This window comes from Pogoniulus pusillus, chromosome 12 (assembly GCF_015220805.1).
Source record: "Pogoniulus pusillus isolate bPogPus1 chromosome 12, bPogPus1.pri, whole genome shotgun sequence".
Lineage (NCBI taxonomy): Eukaryota > Metazoa > Chordata > Aves > Piciformes > Lybiidae > Pogoniulus > Pogoniulus pusillus.
Genome location: NC_087275.1, coordinates 31,002,267 through 31,018,763, shown reverse-complemented (window position 1 = coordinate 31,018,763; position 16,497 = coordinate 31,002,267). Strand labels below are relative to the sequence as shown.

Here is a 16,497-nt window from a genome sequence, read left to right as displayed (position 1 = left end):
AGAAGGAGACTCCACAGCTTCTCTGGGCAGCCTGTGCCAGGGCTCTGGGACTCTTACAGTGAAGAAGTTCTTCACTTCTTTACTTTCTGTGTTAAAAGAAAAAAAGCAGCACCAAAACAGTTCTTGCCAGAACTCCCACTTAGACTAACCTTACAGTCAAGAAGTTCTTTCTCATGTTGAGGTGGAATTTGCAGTTTCCATCCCTTGCCCCTTGTGCTATCCCAGGGCACAGGTGAGCAGAGGCTGTTCCTGTGCTGCAGTGTCCATCCCTTGCCCCTTGTGCTATGCCAGGGCACAAGTGAGCAGAGGCTGTTCCTGTGCTGCAGTGTCCATCCCTTGCCCCTTGTGCTATCCCAGGGCACAAGTGAGCAGAGGCTGTCCCTGTGCTGCAGTGTCCATCCCTTGCCCCTTGTGCTATCCCAGGGCACAGGTGAGCAGAGGCTGTTCCTGTGCTGCAGTGTCCATCCCTTGCCCCTTGTGCTATGCCAGGGCACAAGTGAGCAGAGGCTGTTCCTGTGCTGCAGTGTCCATCCCTTGCCCCTTGTGCTATGCCAGGGCACAAGTGAGCAGAGGCTGTTCCTGTGCTGCAGTGTCCATCCCTTGCCCCTTGTGCTATCCCAGGGCACAAGTGAGCAGAGGCTGTTCCTGTGCTGCAGTGTCCATCCCTTGCCCCTTGTGCTATGCCAGGGCACAAGTGAGCAGAGGCTGTCCCTGTCCCTTCCTTCCTGATCCCAGCCCTCAGCTATTGACAGACATAGCTCAGATCCCCTCTCAGCCTTCTCCTCTCCAGCCTAAGCAGCCCCAGGGCTCTCAGCCTCTCCTCACCAGGCAGTGCTGCAGTCCCTTCAGCATCCTTGCAGCCCTCCCTTGGACTCTCTCCAGTAGATCCCTGTCCTCTTGAGCTGGGGAGCCCAGAACTGGATGCAGTATTTCCTCTGTTGGCCTCAAGTAGGTTCAGGGTTATGATAACAGCATTGATAGCTATGATGCTTGCCACTGTACCTAACAAAGGTACTTAATCATCCTTTTGTTGAGTATCTTTTCCCTCTGAGATAAACAGAAGCAGTTCTTTTCCATATAATAGCTGCTCAGATAAGAGACAGAACACACACTGCAATGGAGAGCATCACTTGAGACTTCAGTGATCTTTGCAGAGGAACTTCATTTGCCATAGTCTAGATGTGAGGTTTTTGGAGCTTTGCAAGTGTTAAGTTTTAGGTTGGGGTTTCTTTTTCTGCTGAAGTGGCAAGTTGTGCTTTGGGTGGCAGCGTGGCTGATTGCATGGCTTAGAGAAAAGAGAGTCTGGGGAGAAGTGCACCCTCAGCAAGTCTGCAGATGGCACCAAGCTGTGTGGCACAGTCGACTTGCTAGGGGGCAGGGATCCATCCAGAGGGACCTGGACAGGCTGCAGAGGTGTGCCCAGGCCAACCTCATAGCATTCAACAAGGCCAAGTGGAAGGTCCTGCACCTGGGTGGGTGCAATCCCAAGCACAACTCCAGGCTTAGAATGGTTTAGGTTGGAAGGGATCTCAAAGCTCATGCAGTTCCAACCCCCTGCCATAGGCAGGGACACCTCCAGGGAGCAGTCACAGCCTCCTTGGGCAACCTGTGCCAGTGTCTCACCAGCCTCACTGCAAACAACTTCTTCCTAACATCCAGTTTCAGTCTCCCCTCTGCCACTTCAAACCCATTCCTCCTCATCCTCTCATTCCCAAACCTTGTCAATAGTCCCTCCCCAGCCCTCCTGTAGCCCCCTTCAGATCCTGCAAGGCCACTCCAAGGTCTCCTCCAAGCCTTCTCTTCTCCAGGCTGCACAGCCCCAACTCTCTCAGCCTGTCCTCAGAGCAGAGCTGCTGCAGCCCTCTCAGCATCTTTGTGGCCTCCTCTGGACTGGCTCCAACACTTCCATGTCCTGCTTGTGTTGGGGGCTCCAGAACTGCCCCCAGGACTGCAGGTGGGGTCTGGGGAGAGCAGAGCCAAGGGGCAGAATCCCCTCCCTTGCCCTGTGCCCACACTGCTCTTGCTGCAGCCCAGCACAGGCTTGTGTCTGGGCTGCACTCACCCTGCAGGCTCAGGACAGTGACTCCACCACCTCCCTGGGCAGCCCATTCCAATGCCAATCACTCTCTCTGCCAACAACTTCCTAACAACATCCAGCCTAGACCTGCCCTGGCACAGCTTGAGGCTGTGTCCCCTTGTTCTGCTGCTGGCTGCCTGGCAGCAGAGCCCAACCCCACCTGGCTACAGCCTCCCTGCAGGCAGCTGCAGGCAGCAATGAGCTCTGCCCTGAGCCTCCTCTGCTGCAGGCTGCACCCCCCCAGCTCCCTCAGCCTCTCCTCACAGGGCTGTGCTCCAGGCCCCTCCCCAGCCTTGCTGCTCTGCTCCAAACACCTTCCAGCACCTCAGCATCTCTCTGCAATGGAGGAGCCCAGAACTGGACACAGCACTCCAGGGGTGGCCTGAGCAGTGCTGAGCACAGGGGTGGGCACAAGAACCTCCCTTGTCCTGCTGCCCACACTGCTCCTGAGCCAGCCCAGGATGCCATTGGCTCTCTTGGCCACCTGGGCACACTGCTGCCTCCTCTGCAGCTCCTCTCTCCCAGCACCCCCAGCTCCTTCTCTGCCTGCCTGCTCTCAGCCACTCTGGCCCCAGCCTGTAGCACTGCTTGGGGTTGTACCTTAGCAGCACTTCAGGGATGCTGACTCTACCACTTGTGCCATGACCCAGTATCCTGGAGCCAACCCTGGGCAGTGGGGGAGGTTCTGCTGAGATTCAGAAGTTCCCTTGGAGTAAATTGAATTGAACTGGCACCAAAGAAGCAAAGCTACATATTTCCAAGGGGTCAGAGAATCATCTGGGTTGGAGGGGAGCTCCAAATGTCATCTAGTTCAACCCCCACTGCAGTCAGCAAGGGACATCCTCCACTAGATCAGGTCCTGTTGAGCCTCACCTTGCACATCTCCAAGGATGTGGCCTCAACCTCCTCCCTGGGCAACCTGTTGCAGTGTTCCACTACCCTCATGGTGCAGAACTTGTTCTTAACATCCAGACTTTGAGTACAGCAAATAGCCCAGAGGTTTTGCTCAATGTTCTGTTTTGGTTTTAGCCAAGTTTGGTTATAACTGAGCAAGAATGTGAGGCAGTGACAAATCTGAGTGTGTTTTCTGGCCTTGTGGCAATAAGGGGCAGGGGGGGGAGGGGGAACCAGCAAAGCTTTATTTGAAATAGAGATGTTGGAAACTTCAGGGAAGGGCTGTCAGAGACATAGCAATTTGGGGTTTAAGGATTATTATGTTCAGTGCCTAACTTGGGTTCTTGAGGATTCCTTTGACTCCAGGAAAGCAAAATGTTGCTCTTGATGATCCTTGTCCCGTGGGGCCTCGTGCTGTGGTTCCAGCTTGATTTGACTTTGGCTTCTCCATTCCCAGGAAGTGGTGACTAAAGGCATTTAAAGCCTCCTGAGGGACTGCTGTGGGGCATTACTAGCCATGGGCATAACCACTGGAGAGTGGGCTAAGAACAGCTGTAGCTACAAATACCTCCACTGAAAGAGAGGGATGAAACCTTGGGTTGTCAGGAGGTGTTTTATTTGGAACATCATCTTGCCTGTGAGATTCTTCTGGCTGCCAGCTGTGTGCAGAGTTCATTGCACACAAATTTTAAGCTGAAAGAGAAGGGGAAAAAAAAAACTCAACTTGAGGAAAATGCCCAGAGCAAGCTGCAGCTGTGTTTAGCAGCTCTTGTATAGGGGTTTAGGGGGAAGAGTTTGTGCATGGTCATAGATTCATAGAGTGGGTTAGGTTGGCAGGGATCTTAAAGATTGTCTGCTGTGGCCAGAAACACCTTCCACTAGCCCAGGTTGCTCAAGGCCTCATCCAACCTGGCTTTGAGCACCTCTAGGGAGGTTGTGGAGGTCTCTTCCAACCTGGTTGATTCTATGAATGAAGACTAATTTACAGCATGTTGCATTTAATTATTACTATTCCCCCTCACTCCCCTCATGTCTATTCAGTGTTTAATGAATGTTTAACAGAGTCTTTGCACAGCCTCATTAAGTGCCTTATTGGGCTATAATAGCCAGGAGTGCTGTTAGCAGTTGAGTGTGGCTGTGGATGCTGTACCTGCCTAAGAGCTGCTGAAATCAGGCTGAGCCAGGCAACCAAGTCATAGAACCAAGCAGGTTGGAAGTGACCTGAAGCTCATCCAGTCCAGCCTAATCCTAACATGATGCTCACTGTGTGCTAGTACTTCTCTGAGGAGCAGAGATGGAGTATGAGGTCATTTGAGTTGAGATGTTGGTTGGGAGGACATAAAGGTGATGGGCATTATCCATAGGTCAGCAACCCTGGGAGGTGGTTGAGGCTCCATCCCTGGAGGTGTTTAAGGCCAGGTTGGATAAGGCTGTGTGCAGCCTGCTCTAGGGTAGGGTGTCCCTGGGCATGGCAGGGGGAGGGTTGGAACTGGCTGATCCTTGTGGTCCCTTCCAACCCTGCCTGATTCTGTGATGCATTGGTACTGTCAGTGGTTCTGAGGTGACATAAAAGGAGAACCACGAGGCAGCCAGTAGCAAATGCTTGCCTTTTGAGATGTGCTCAGCATCCAGAGCGTAGGCAAAGTGCTGTCTTGAGGTTGCAGCACATCCATGCATTTTCTGAGTCAACACCCTGCCCTTCTGGCAGCTGCTTTGCACCCCCAGGGGATTTCTGAGACAAAGACTTCCATAGAATAAGTGTCACTTAAATACCTTCTGGAAGCTCTGCTGGTGACAGACATTGTTTCTAAGCAGGAATCTGCTCACATCCATGCATGAGTGAAGTCTTGTCCTGAATCTGCTCACATCCATGTATGAGTGAAGTCTTGCACTGAATCTGCTCACATCCATGTGAGTGAAGTATTGTCCTGAATCTGCTCACATCCACGTGAGTGAAGTCTTGTCCTGAATCTGCTCACATCCATGTGTGAGTGAAGTCTTGCACTGAATCTGCTCACATCCATGTGTGAGTGAAGTCTTGTCCTGAGTCTGCTCACATCCATGTGTGAGTGAAGTCTTGCACTGAGTCTGCTCACATCCATGTGAGTGAAGTCTTGTCCTGAATCTGCTCACATCCATGTGTGAGTGAAGTCTTGCACTGAATCTGCTCACATCCATGTGTGAGTGAAGTCTTGCACTGAATCTGCTCACATCCATGCATGAGTGAAGTCTTGCACTGAATCTGCTCACATCCATGCATGAGTGAAGTCTTGTCCTGAATCTGCTCACATCCATGTGTGAGTGAAGTCTTGTCCTGAATCTGCTCACATCCATGTATGAGTGAAGTCTTGCACTGAATCTGCTCACATCCATGTATGAGTGAAGTCTTGTCCTGAATCTGCTCACATCCATGTGTGAGTGAAGTCTTGTCCTGAATCTGCTCACATCCATGTATGAGTGAAGTCTTGTCCTGAATCTGCTCACATCCATGCATGAGTGAAGTCTTGCACTGAATCTGCTCACATCCATGCATGAGTGAAGTCTTGCACTGAATCTGCTCACATCCATGCATGAGTGAAGTCTTGTCCTGAATCTGCTCACATCCATGCATGAGTGAAGTCCTGCACTGAATCTGCTCACATCCATGTATGAGTGAAGTCTTGTCCTGAATCTGCTCACATCCATGCATGAGTGAAGTCCTGCACTGAATCTGCTCACATCCATGTATGAGTGAAGTCTTGTATCACAGTATCACACAGTATCATCAGGGTTGGAAGAGACCTCACAGATCATCAAGTCCAACCCTTTAGCACAGAGCTCAAGGCCAGACCATGGCACCAAGTGCCACGTCCAATCCTGCCTTGAACAGCTCCAGGGACGGCGACTCCACCACCTCCCCGGGCAGCCCATTCCAGTGTCCAATGACTCTCTCAGGGAAGAACTTTCTCCTCACCTCCAGCCTAAATCTCCCCTGGTGCAGCCTGAGGCTGTGTCCTCTCGTTCTGGTGCTGGCCACCTGAGAGAAGAGAGCAACCTCCTCCTGGCCACAACCACCCCTCAGGTAGTTGCAGACAGCAATAAGGTCACCCCTGAGCCTCCTCTTCTCCAGGCTAACCAATCCCAGCTCCCTCAGCCTCTCCTCGTAGGGCTGTGCTCAAGGCCTCTCCCCAGCCTCGTCGCCCTTCTCTGGACACGCTCAAGCATCTCAATGTCCCTCCTAAACTGGGGGGCCCAGAACTGAACACAGCACTCAAGGTGTGGTCTAAGCAGTGCAGAGTACAGGGGCAGAATGACCTCCCTGCTCCTGCTGGCCACACCATTCCTGATGCAGGCCAGGATGCCACTGGCTCTCTTGGCCACCTGGGCACACTGCTGGCTCATGTTCAGGTGGGTATCAATCAGCACCCCCAGATCCCTCTCTGTCTGGCTGCTCTCCAGCCACTCTGACCCCAGCCTGTATCTCTGCATGGGGTTGTTGTGGCCAAAGTGCAGCACCCTGCACTTGGAGCTATTGAACCCCATCCCATTGGACTCTGCCCATTCTTTTAGTTTCATTTCTTTTCGTTTCATTTTTATTATTGTTTCCCCAAAATTTTTCTTCTAAATTTACCTAATTCTTTGCTATAATCATTTTTTCTTTTTATTCATTTATATTTGACTTTATTTTGTTTTCATTAATTCCATTTTCATGTATTTTTATTTATTTTATTTTATTTTCATTGATTCCATTTTCATTTATTTTTATTTTCTTTTCTTTTAAAATTTCAAACTTTTTCTTCAATTCCCTATTTATTTACTCTAATTATTTTTATTTTTCATTTATTGTACATTTAGCAGTTATTTATTATATAAGTATTTAACTTTCTTTTCTTCCCCCCCCTTATTTTCATTTATTTTATTTTGAATTACTTTTATTTTATTTTAAATTCATTTTATTTCATTTATTTTACTTTATTTTAAATTATTTTTATTTTATTTTTCGTTCTTTTTTATTATTATTTTATTTTTAATTATTTTAATTTTGTTTTTAATTATTTTAATTTTATTTTTAATTAATTTAATTTTATTTTTAATTATTTTTATTTTATTTTTATTATTTTTATTTTATTTTAAAATTATTTTTATTTTCTTTTATTTTTAATTCATTATTATTTTATTTTTATTTCTTTTTATTTTAGTTTTAATTCTTTTTATTTTATTTGTTATTTTATTTTTAGCTCTTTTTATTTTAGTTTTAATTATTTTTATTTATTTATTTTATTTTTTATTCTTTTATTTAAATTATTTTTTATTTTCCTTCCATGTTTTTATTTTATTTTTTAAAACCCATATTGATTTATTTTTTAATTATTTTTATGTTATTTTTATTTCTTTTTATTTTTTAATGTCATTTTATTTTATTTTTAATTCTTTTTATTTTATTTTTAATTATTTTTTATTTTTAATTCTTTTATTTTATTCTTTTATTTAAATTAATTTTTATTTTCTTTCAATTTTTTAATTTTATTTTTTAAAACTCATATTTCATTTTTAATTCATTTTATTTTATTTTTAACTCTATTTTGTAATTATTTTTATTTTATTTTTAATTATTTTTATTTTATTTTTAATCCTTTTTATTTTATATATTTTTTATTTTATTCTTTTATTTAAATTAATTTTAATTTTCTTCCCATTTTTTAATTTTATTTTTTAAAACCCATATTTATTTAATTTTTAACTCTTTTTATTTCATTTAAAATTAATTTTATTTTATTTTAAATTCTTTTTCATTTTATTTTTAATTCATTTTATTTTATTTTTAATTCATTTTATTTTTAACTCAGTTTATTTTTTTTTAATTCATTTTATTTTATTTTTAATTCGTTTTATTTTTAATTCATTTTATTTTATTTTTAATTCATTTTATTTTTAACTCATTTTATTTTTTTAAAATTCATTTTATTTTATTTTTAATTTGTTTTATTTTTATTTCGTTTTATTTTTAATTCATTTTATTTTATTTTTTATTCATTTTATTTTATTGTTAATTCATTTTATTTTTAATTCATTTTATTTTATTGTTAATTCATTTTATTTTATTGTTAACTCATTTTATTTTTAATTCATTTTATTTTATTTTTAATTAATTTCATTTTATTTTTAATTCATTTCATTTTATTTTTACTTCATTTCATTTTATTTTCAATTCATTCCATTTTCTTTTCAATTAATTTCATTTTATTTTCAATTATTTTATTTTCTTCTTTTATTTCAATGAATTGTTATTTTCTTTCCATGTTTTAATTTCATTTTTTTTCAAACCCCATATTTATTTCATTTTTCATTCATTTTATTTTATTTTAAATTCATTTTATTTCATTTTTCATTCATTTTATTTTATTTTAAATTCATTTTATTTTATTTTTAATTCTTTTTATTTTATTTTAAATTCGTTTTATTTTATTTTTAATTCTTTTTATTTTATTTTAAATTCGTTTTATTTTATTTTTAATTCTTTTTATTTTATTTTAAATTTATTTTATTTTATTTTTAATTCTTTTTATTTTAAATTCATTTTATTTTATTTTTAATTCTTTTTATTTTATTTTTAATTCTTTTTATTTTATTTTTAATTCTTTTTATTTTATTTTAAATTTATTTTATTTTATTTTTAATTCTTTTTATTTTAAATTCATTTTATTTTATTTTTAATTCTTTTTATTTTATTTTAAATTCATTTTATTTTATTTTAAATTCATTTTATTTTATTTTAAATTCATTTTATTTTATTTTAAATTCTTTTTATTTTATTTTAAATTCATTTTATTTTATTTTTAATTCTTTTAATTTTATTTTAAATTCATTTTATTTTATTTTTAATTCTTTTTATTTTATTTTAAATTCATTTTATTTTATTTTTAATTCTTTTTATTTTCTTCTTTTATTTCAATTAGTTTTTATTTTCTTCCCATTTTTACTTTTTTTAACCCCCATATTTATTTCCTTTTTAATTCTTTCCTTTTCCCTTCTCATTTCTCCCCCACTCTAAGTGCCAGATTGATCCTTCCCACTAAGCTTATAGCAGCCCTCGACTCGTAAGCGCAGCAACCACCTCCTGCCTTTCATTGTGCCTCAACCCAGAGGCTGGAGAAAGAAAAGACTCAAACCCAACCCCCAAATATAACCCCTGGAGAACCTCAGCTCTACCTTTTCCAGCAGCTCCCTCCCGCAGGCTGTGCTGATGACTGGTTTGGGCTGCAGGACTGTGATTTTTGGCACGCATCCCAAACCCCCACCCACCCCCAGCCAAACTGCTCTGCTGGTATTCTGAGAGCTCTTATCCAACGGGTGGGTAACTCCTAGGTGGGACCAAATGATGCAGCAAGGATGGCTCCAGAGGAGGAAACTTTAGCCAGCAGATAATTTAGGGTCTTTTTAAGCAAGCACAAGAGAGGAGGAGGAGGAAAAAAAACCCAATCTCTTCGGTGGGACCAAATGATGCAGCAAGGATGGCTCCAGAGGAGGAAACTTTAGCCAGCAGATAATTTAGGGTCTTTTTAAGCAGGCACAAGAGAGGAGGGGGGAGAGGGGGAGGGAAAAAAAACCCAAACTCTTTGGTGGGACCAAATGATGCAGCAAGGATGGTTCCAGGGGAGGAAACTTTAGCCAGCAGATAATTTAGGGTCTTTTTAAGCAAGCACAAGGGAGGAGGGGGGAGAGGAGAAGGAAAAAACCCCAAACTCTTTGGTGGGACCAAATGATGCAGCAAGGATGGTTCCAGAGGAGGAAACTTTAGCCAGCAGATAATTTAGGGTCTTTTTAAGCAGGCACAAGAGAGGAGGAGGAAAAAAAACCCAATCTCTTTGGTGGGACCAAGTGATGCAGCAAGGATGGTTCTAGAGGAGGAAACTTTAGTCAGCAGATAATTTAGGGTCTTTTTAAGCAAGCACAAGGGAGGAGGAGGAATAAAAAACCAAACTCTTTGGTGGGACCAAGTGATGCAGCAAGGATGGTTCCAGAGGAGGAAACTTTAGCCAGCAGATAATTTGGGGTCTTTTTAAGCAAGCACAAGGGAGGAGGAGGAAAAAAAACCCAAACTCTTTGGTGGGACCAAATGATGCAGCAAGGATGGTTCTAGAGGAGGAGAGGAGGAAACTTTAGCCAGCAGATAATTTAGGGTCTTTTTAAGCAAGCACAAGAGAGGAGGGGGGAGAGGAGAAGGAAAAAAACCCAAACTCGTTGGTGGGACCAAGTGATGCAGCAAGGATGGCTCCAGAGGAGGAAACTTTAGCCAGCAGATAATTTAGGGTCTTTTTAAGCAGGCACAAGAGAGGAGGGGGGAGAGGGGAGGGAAAAAAAACCAAACTCTTTGGTGGGACCAAATGATGCAGCAAGGATGGTTCTAGAGGGGGAGAGGAGGAAACTTTAGCCAGCAGATAATTTAGGGTCTTTTTAAGCAAGCACAAGGGAGGAGGAGGAAAAAAAACCCAAACTCTTTGGTGGGACCAAATGATGCAGCAAGGATGGTTCCAGAGGAGGAAACTTTAGCCAGCAGATAATTTGGGGTCTTTTTAAGCAAGCACAAGAGAGGAGGGGGGAGAGGAGAAGGAAAAAACCCCAAACTCGTTGGTGGGACCAAATGATGCAGCAAGGATGGTTCCAGAGGAGGAAACTTTAGCCAGCAGATAATTTAGGGTCTTTTTAAGCAGGCACAAGAGAGGGGGAGGGAAAAACCCCCAAATTCTTTAGTGGGACCAAATGATGCAGCAAGGATGGTTCCAGAGGAGGAAACTTTAGCCAGCAGATAATTTGGGGTCTTTTTAAGCAAGCACAAGAGAGGAGGGGGGAGAGAGGAGAAGGAAAAAAACCCAAACTCTTTGGTGGGACCAAGTGATGCAGCAAGGATGGCTCCAGAGGAGGAAACTTTAGCCAGCAGATAATTTAGGGTCTTTTTAAGCAAGCACAAGGGAGGAGGAGGAAAAAAACCCCAAACTCTTTGGTGGGACCAAATGATGCAGCAAGGATGGCTCCAGAGGAGGAAACTTTAGCCAGCAGATAATTTAGGGTCTTTTTAAGCAGGCACAAGAGAGGAGGAGGAAAAAAACCCCAATCTCTTTGGTGGGACCAAGTGATGCAGCAAGGATGGTTCCAGAGGAGGAAACTTTAGCCAGCAGATAATTTAGGGTCTTTTTAAGCAGGCACAAGAGAGGAGGAGGAAAAAAACCCCAAACTCGTTGGTGGGACCAAATGATGCAGCAAGGATGGTTCCAGAGGAGGAAACTTTAGCCAGCAGATAATTTAGGGTCTTTTTAGGCAAGCACGAGGGAGGAGGAGGAAAAAAACCCCAAACTCTTTGGTGGGACCAAGTGATGCAGCAAGGATGGTTCCAGAGGAGGAAACTTTAGCCAGCAGATAATTTAGGGTCTTTTTAAGCAGGCACAAGAGAGGAGGGGGGAGAGGAGAAGGAAAAAAACCCCAAACTCTTTGGAGGGACCAAGTGATGCAGCAAGGATGGTTCCAGAGGAGGAAACTTTAGCCAGCAGATAATTTAGGGTCTTTTTAAGCAAGCACAAGAGAGGAGGAGGAAAAAAAACCCAATCTCTTTGGTGGGACCAAGTGATGCAGCAAGGATGGCTCCAGAGGAGGAAACTTTAGCCAGCAGATAATTTGGGGTCTTTTTAAGCAAGCACAAGAGAGGAGAAGGAAAAAAAACCCAAACTCGTTGGTGGGACCAAATGATGCAGCAAGGATGGTTCCAGAGGAGGAAACTTTAGCCAGCAGATAATTTAGGGTCTTTTTAAGTAAGCACAAGGGAGGAGGAGTTAAAAACCCAACAGAAAACCTTCCATCAGTCTGCTGCTGGGTGAAGGTTGCCAGCAGACCTGCTTTTGATCCCGAAGGGTTGACAGCTATATGTTGGGATAGCTAAAGCAGCTGCTCAGCAACGTTGTGAAATCCTTCTGTTTGGAGCTCCCGATAAGAGGGGCTGCTGAAGGGGTGGCTCAGAGAGGCTCTCCAGGCAGCTAGGGCTGTCCATGCGGTGGCCACAGCTCGCCTGAGTCAGAGGAGAACCTTAGGAGACAGCAATTTAGTGTACCAGAGTGAGAGAGAGCAGCTGGGATATGCTTCACAACACAAACCTGGAGTTGTAAAGAGGAGGAGGAGGAGGAGGAGGAGGAGGAGAAGGAGGAGGAGGAGGAGAAGAGTTCATGGGTGCAGCTTGTGAGCAGTTGCAAGAGTGAGAGCACAGCAGACCTGTGCCAGAGCCACCCTGATGGAAGGAGAAAGGGTACCCGAAGCCAGGAGCTCAGCCGGCAAAGCCACACGCATCGCCCTGGGCGTCTTCGTCGGTGGCACCGTTGTGCTTGGCACCACGCTTTTCCTGGGTAAGTGAAAGGGTCAGAGGCTCTCCTTGCCTGCAGCCTTCCTCACCCTGCCTGCTCACTGTTTTGGTGGGACTCTTCTTTCTGCCCTCCCTCTCTCCCCAGCTTCATAGTTAACCCCGACTGGAAGCGAGTCGGGGAAGGGATTTGTGTTGGGAACGGTGGAGCACGCCAGTGCAGTGTGAGCTCCTGGGAACTGGTGACTGCTGCATTTAAATTTGGATGCTCAGCTTCATGTAAACACGAGGAGGGATTTCTTTTTGCCACCGTGAGGGTGCCAGAGCCCTGGCACAGGCTGCCCAGGGGGGTTGTGGAGTCTCCCTCCTTGGAGATACTCAAACCCCACCTGGACGGGTTCCTGCGTGACCCGCTCTAGGTGCTCCTGCTCTGGCAAGGGAGGGGTTGGACTGGATGAGCTTTGGGAGGTCCCTTCCAGCCCCTGACATTCTGTGATATGTTCTAGCTAGAACTGGGTTCATTTTGCAGCACAGGGAGAAACTGGAGAGCTTCTTCACATCAACTCAAGCTGCTCGTGACCGCTGTGGGCTAATACTCTGCTTCCTGACAAGGAATCTGGAGTGCACACATTTTATGGATTCTTTGGGGTTTTCCTTCATTTGGTTTTCATTTAGGGCTCCACTTGAATTTCTGGAGAAGGTTTAAATATTGCAGAAGCTTGCACATTTTTTAGGTCATTTCCCCCCCACCCCCCTCTCCCCTCCTCTGTTCTTCTATGACGAATTGCAAAGCTGCCTATGCAAAAGCTATAAAGAGTGCATCTGGGATGCAGTTAAAACATATCAATCAGATTTAGAAGCTGTCATTGGACACAGCAGAGTAGGAATTAGTTGTTTAGAACCATCTCTAGACTGGTTTTGGTGAAGTAGTACATGCAAGTTTATAACTACACCATAAAATGATAAGAATGACAAATGTAGCCCAAGCCAACAAGCAGAGAAGAGAAAGTGGTGTTGTGCCCTGGCAGAACCTCCAGAGACAGACCCTCTTTTGGAATAATTCAGCCTAAATTTGTGTCTTGAGACCAACATGGATTTTCTCTGGGCTGCAGGAAACCTATCCTCTGGGTGTATCTTTTGCTTCTCCTCCAATTCCTTATAATCTTGAGATCCTGATTGAAAGGTTTGCTTTGTTTCTAATCACAACAGAGAAAGGGATGCCAGGTTTTCTACAGCATATTTAACAAGGTCACAGGCAGGGTTCTGCACTTTGGCCACAACAACCCCAAGCACTGCTACAGGCTGAGAGCAGGCAGGCAGAGAGGGTGCTGGGGTGCTGGGAGAGAGGAGCTGCAGAGGAGGCAGCAGTGTGCCCAGGTGGGCAGCAGAGCCAATGGCATCCTGGGCTGGCTCAGGAGCAGTGTGGGTAGCAGGACAAGGGAGGTTCTTGTGCCCACCTCTGTGCTCAGCACTGCTCAGGCCACCCCTTGAGTGCTGTGTCCAGTTCTGGGCTCCTCCATTGCAGAGAGCTGCTGAGGTGCTGGAAGGTGTTTGGAGCAGGGCAGCAAGGCTGGGAAGGGGCCTGGAGCACAGCCCTGTGAGGAGAGGCTGAGGGAGCTGGGGGCGTGCAGCCTGCAGCAGAGGAGGCTCAGGGCAGAGCTGATTGCTGCCTGCAGCTGCCTGCAGGGAGGCTGTAGCCAGGTGGGGTTGGGCTCTGCTGCCAGGCAGCCAGCAGCAGAAGAAGGGGACAGAGGCTCAAGCTGTGCCAGGGCAGGTCTAGGCTGGATGTTGTTAGGAAGTTGTTGTCAGAGAGAGTGATTGGCACTGGAATGGGCTGCCCAGGGAGGTGGTGGAGTGGCTGTGGCTGGAGGTGTTGCAGCCAAGCCTGGCTGGGGCACTTAGTGCCATGGTCTGGTTGGTTGGGCAGGGCTGGGTGCTAGGTTGGGCTGGATGAGCTTGGAGCTCTCTTCCAACCTCTTTGATTCTGTGATTCTGAGCTTTGATACAGATGTCCAGAAATAGTTTTATGTCCTCAATTTGGAAGGAAATGTGCCTAAAGTCCAGCTGTTATCTGTCACTAATTTCATGAATGCTATGAAGTTGGAGGAGATCACAGAGTCACAAGATGTTAGGGGTTGCAAGGGACCTCCAGAGATCATCCAGTCCAACCCCTCTGCCAGAGCAGGAGCACAGAACCTAGTGCAAGTTGCACAGGAACACATCCAGACAGGGCTGGAAAGGCTCCAGAGAAGGAGACTCCACAACATCTCTGGGCAGCCTATTCCAGTGCTCAGTGACTCTTAGTCAAGAAGTTCTTCCTCGTGTTGAGATGGAACTTCCTGTACTGTAGTTCACATCCACTGCCCCCTGTGCTATCCCAGGGCACAACTGGGAAGAGTTTGTCTCCTCCCTCTTAACTCCCAGCCCTCAGCTATTTATAAACCTGGATCAGATCCCCCTTAAGTCTTCTCTTCACCAGACCAAACAGCCCCAACCTCTCCTCCCAGGGCAGTGCTCCAGCCACTTCAGCATCCTCATAACCTTCCTTGGACTCTCTCCAGCAGATCTCTGTCCCTCCTGACCTGGGGAGTCCAGAACTGGATGCAATATTCCAGGTGGGGTCTCACCAGGGTGGAGTAGATGGGAGGAGAACCTCCCTCTGTCTGCTGGCCACAGTCCTCTTAATGCTCCCCAGGATCCCAGTGGCCTTTTTTGGCCACCAGGGCACATTACAGTCCCAGACAGCTTTGCATCCAACTCAAGCTTTGCATCCAACTCAAGCTTTGCATCCGACTCAAGCTTTGCATTCGACTCAAGCTTTGCATCCAACTCAAGCTTTGCATTCAACTCAAGCTTTGCATCCAACTCAAGCTTTGCATCCAACTCAAGCTTTGCATCCAATTCAAGCTTTGCATTCAATTCAAGCTTTGCATCCAACTCAAGCTTTGCATTCAACTCAAGCTTTGCATCCAACTCAAGCTTTGCATCCAATTCAAGCTTTGCATTCAACTCAAGCTTTGCATTCGACTCAAGCTTTGCATCCGACTCAAGCTTTGCATTCAACTCAAGCTTTGCATCCAACTCAAGATTTGCAACCAACTCAAGCTTTGCATTCAATTCAAGCTTTGCATCCAACTCAAGCTTTGCATCCAACTCAAGCTTTGCATCTGACTCAAGCTTTGCATTCGACTCAAGCTTTGCATCCAACTCAAGCTTTGCATCCAACTCAAGCTTTGCATCTGACTCAAGCTTTGCATTCGACTCAAGCTTTGCATCCAACTCAAGCTTTGCATTCAATTCAAGCTTTGCATTCGACTCAAGCTTTGCATCCAACTCAAGCTTTGCATTCAATTCAAGCTTTGCATCCAACTCAAGATTTGCAACCAACTCAAGCTTTGCATTCAATTCAAGCTTTGCATCCAACTCAAGCTTTGCATCCAACTCAAGCTTTGCATTCAACTCAAGCTTTGCATCCAACTCAAGTTTTGCATCCAACTCAAGCTTTGCATCCAACTCAAGCTTTGCATCCAATTCAAGCTTTGCATCCAACTCAAGCTTTGCAACCAACTCAAGCTTTGCATTCAATTCAAGCTTTGCATCCAACTCAAGCTTTGCATCCAACTCAAGCTTTGCATCCAACTCAAGCTTTGCATTCAACTCAAGCTTTGCATCCAACTCAAGTTTTGCATCCAACTCAAGCTTTGCATCCAACTCAAGCTTTGCATCCAACTCAAGCTTTGCATCCAACTCAACCTTTGCATCCAACTCAAGCTTTGCATCCAACTCAAGCTTTGCATCCAACTCAAGCTTTGCATTCAACTCAAGCTTTGCATTCAATTCAAGCTTTGCATCCAACTCAAGCTTTGCATCCAACTCAAGCTTTGCATCCAATTCAAGCTTTGCATCCAACTCAAGCTTTGCATCCAACTCAAGCTTTGCATCCAACTCAAGCTTTGCATCCAACTCAAGCTTTGCATCCAACTCAAGCTTTGCATCCAATTCAAGCTTTGCATCCAACTCAAGCTTTGCATCCAACTCAAGCTTTGCATTCAACTCAAGCTTTGCATCCAATTCAAGCTTTGCAACCAACTCAAGCTTTGCATCCAACTCAAGCTTTGCATCCAACTCAAGCTTTGCATCCAACTCAAGCTTTGCATCCAACTCAAGCTTTGCATTCAACTCAAGCTTTGCATCCAATCCAAGC

At 44.5% G+C, this 16,497-nt stretch overlaps 1 protein-coding gene across 1 annotated transcript in view; it reads left to right on the top strand.

The window, feature by feature from the left end:
- The first annotated feature begins 12,181 nt into the window (after window positions 1-12,181).
- Window positions 12,182-16,497, top strand: part of PHEX (phosphate regulating endopeptidase X-linked) — an 89,907-nt gene continuing 85,591 nt past the window's right edge. Inside the window, exon 1 of the mRNA XM_064152008.1 lies at window positions 12,182-12,339. Within this exon, the coding sequence (XP_064008078.1) occupies window positions 12,228-12,339 (112 nt within the window). The 5' untranslated portion in view covers window positions 12,182-12,227. The remainder of the gene's footprint in view (window positions 12,340-16,497) is intronic.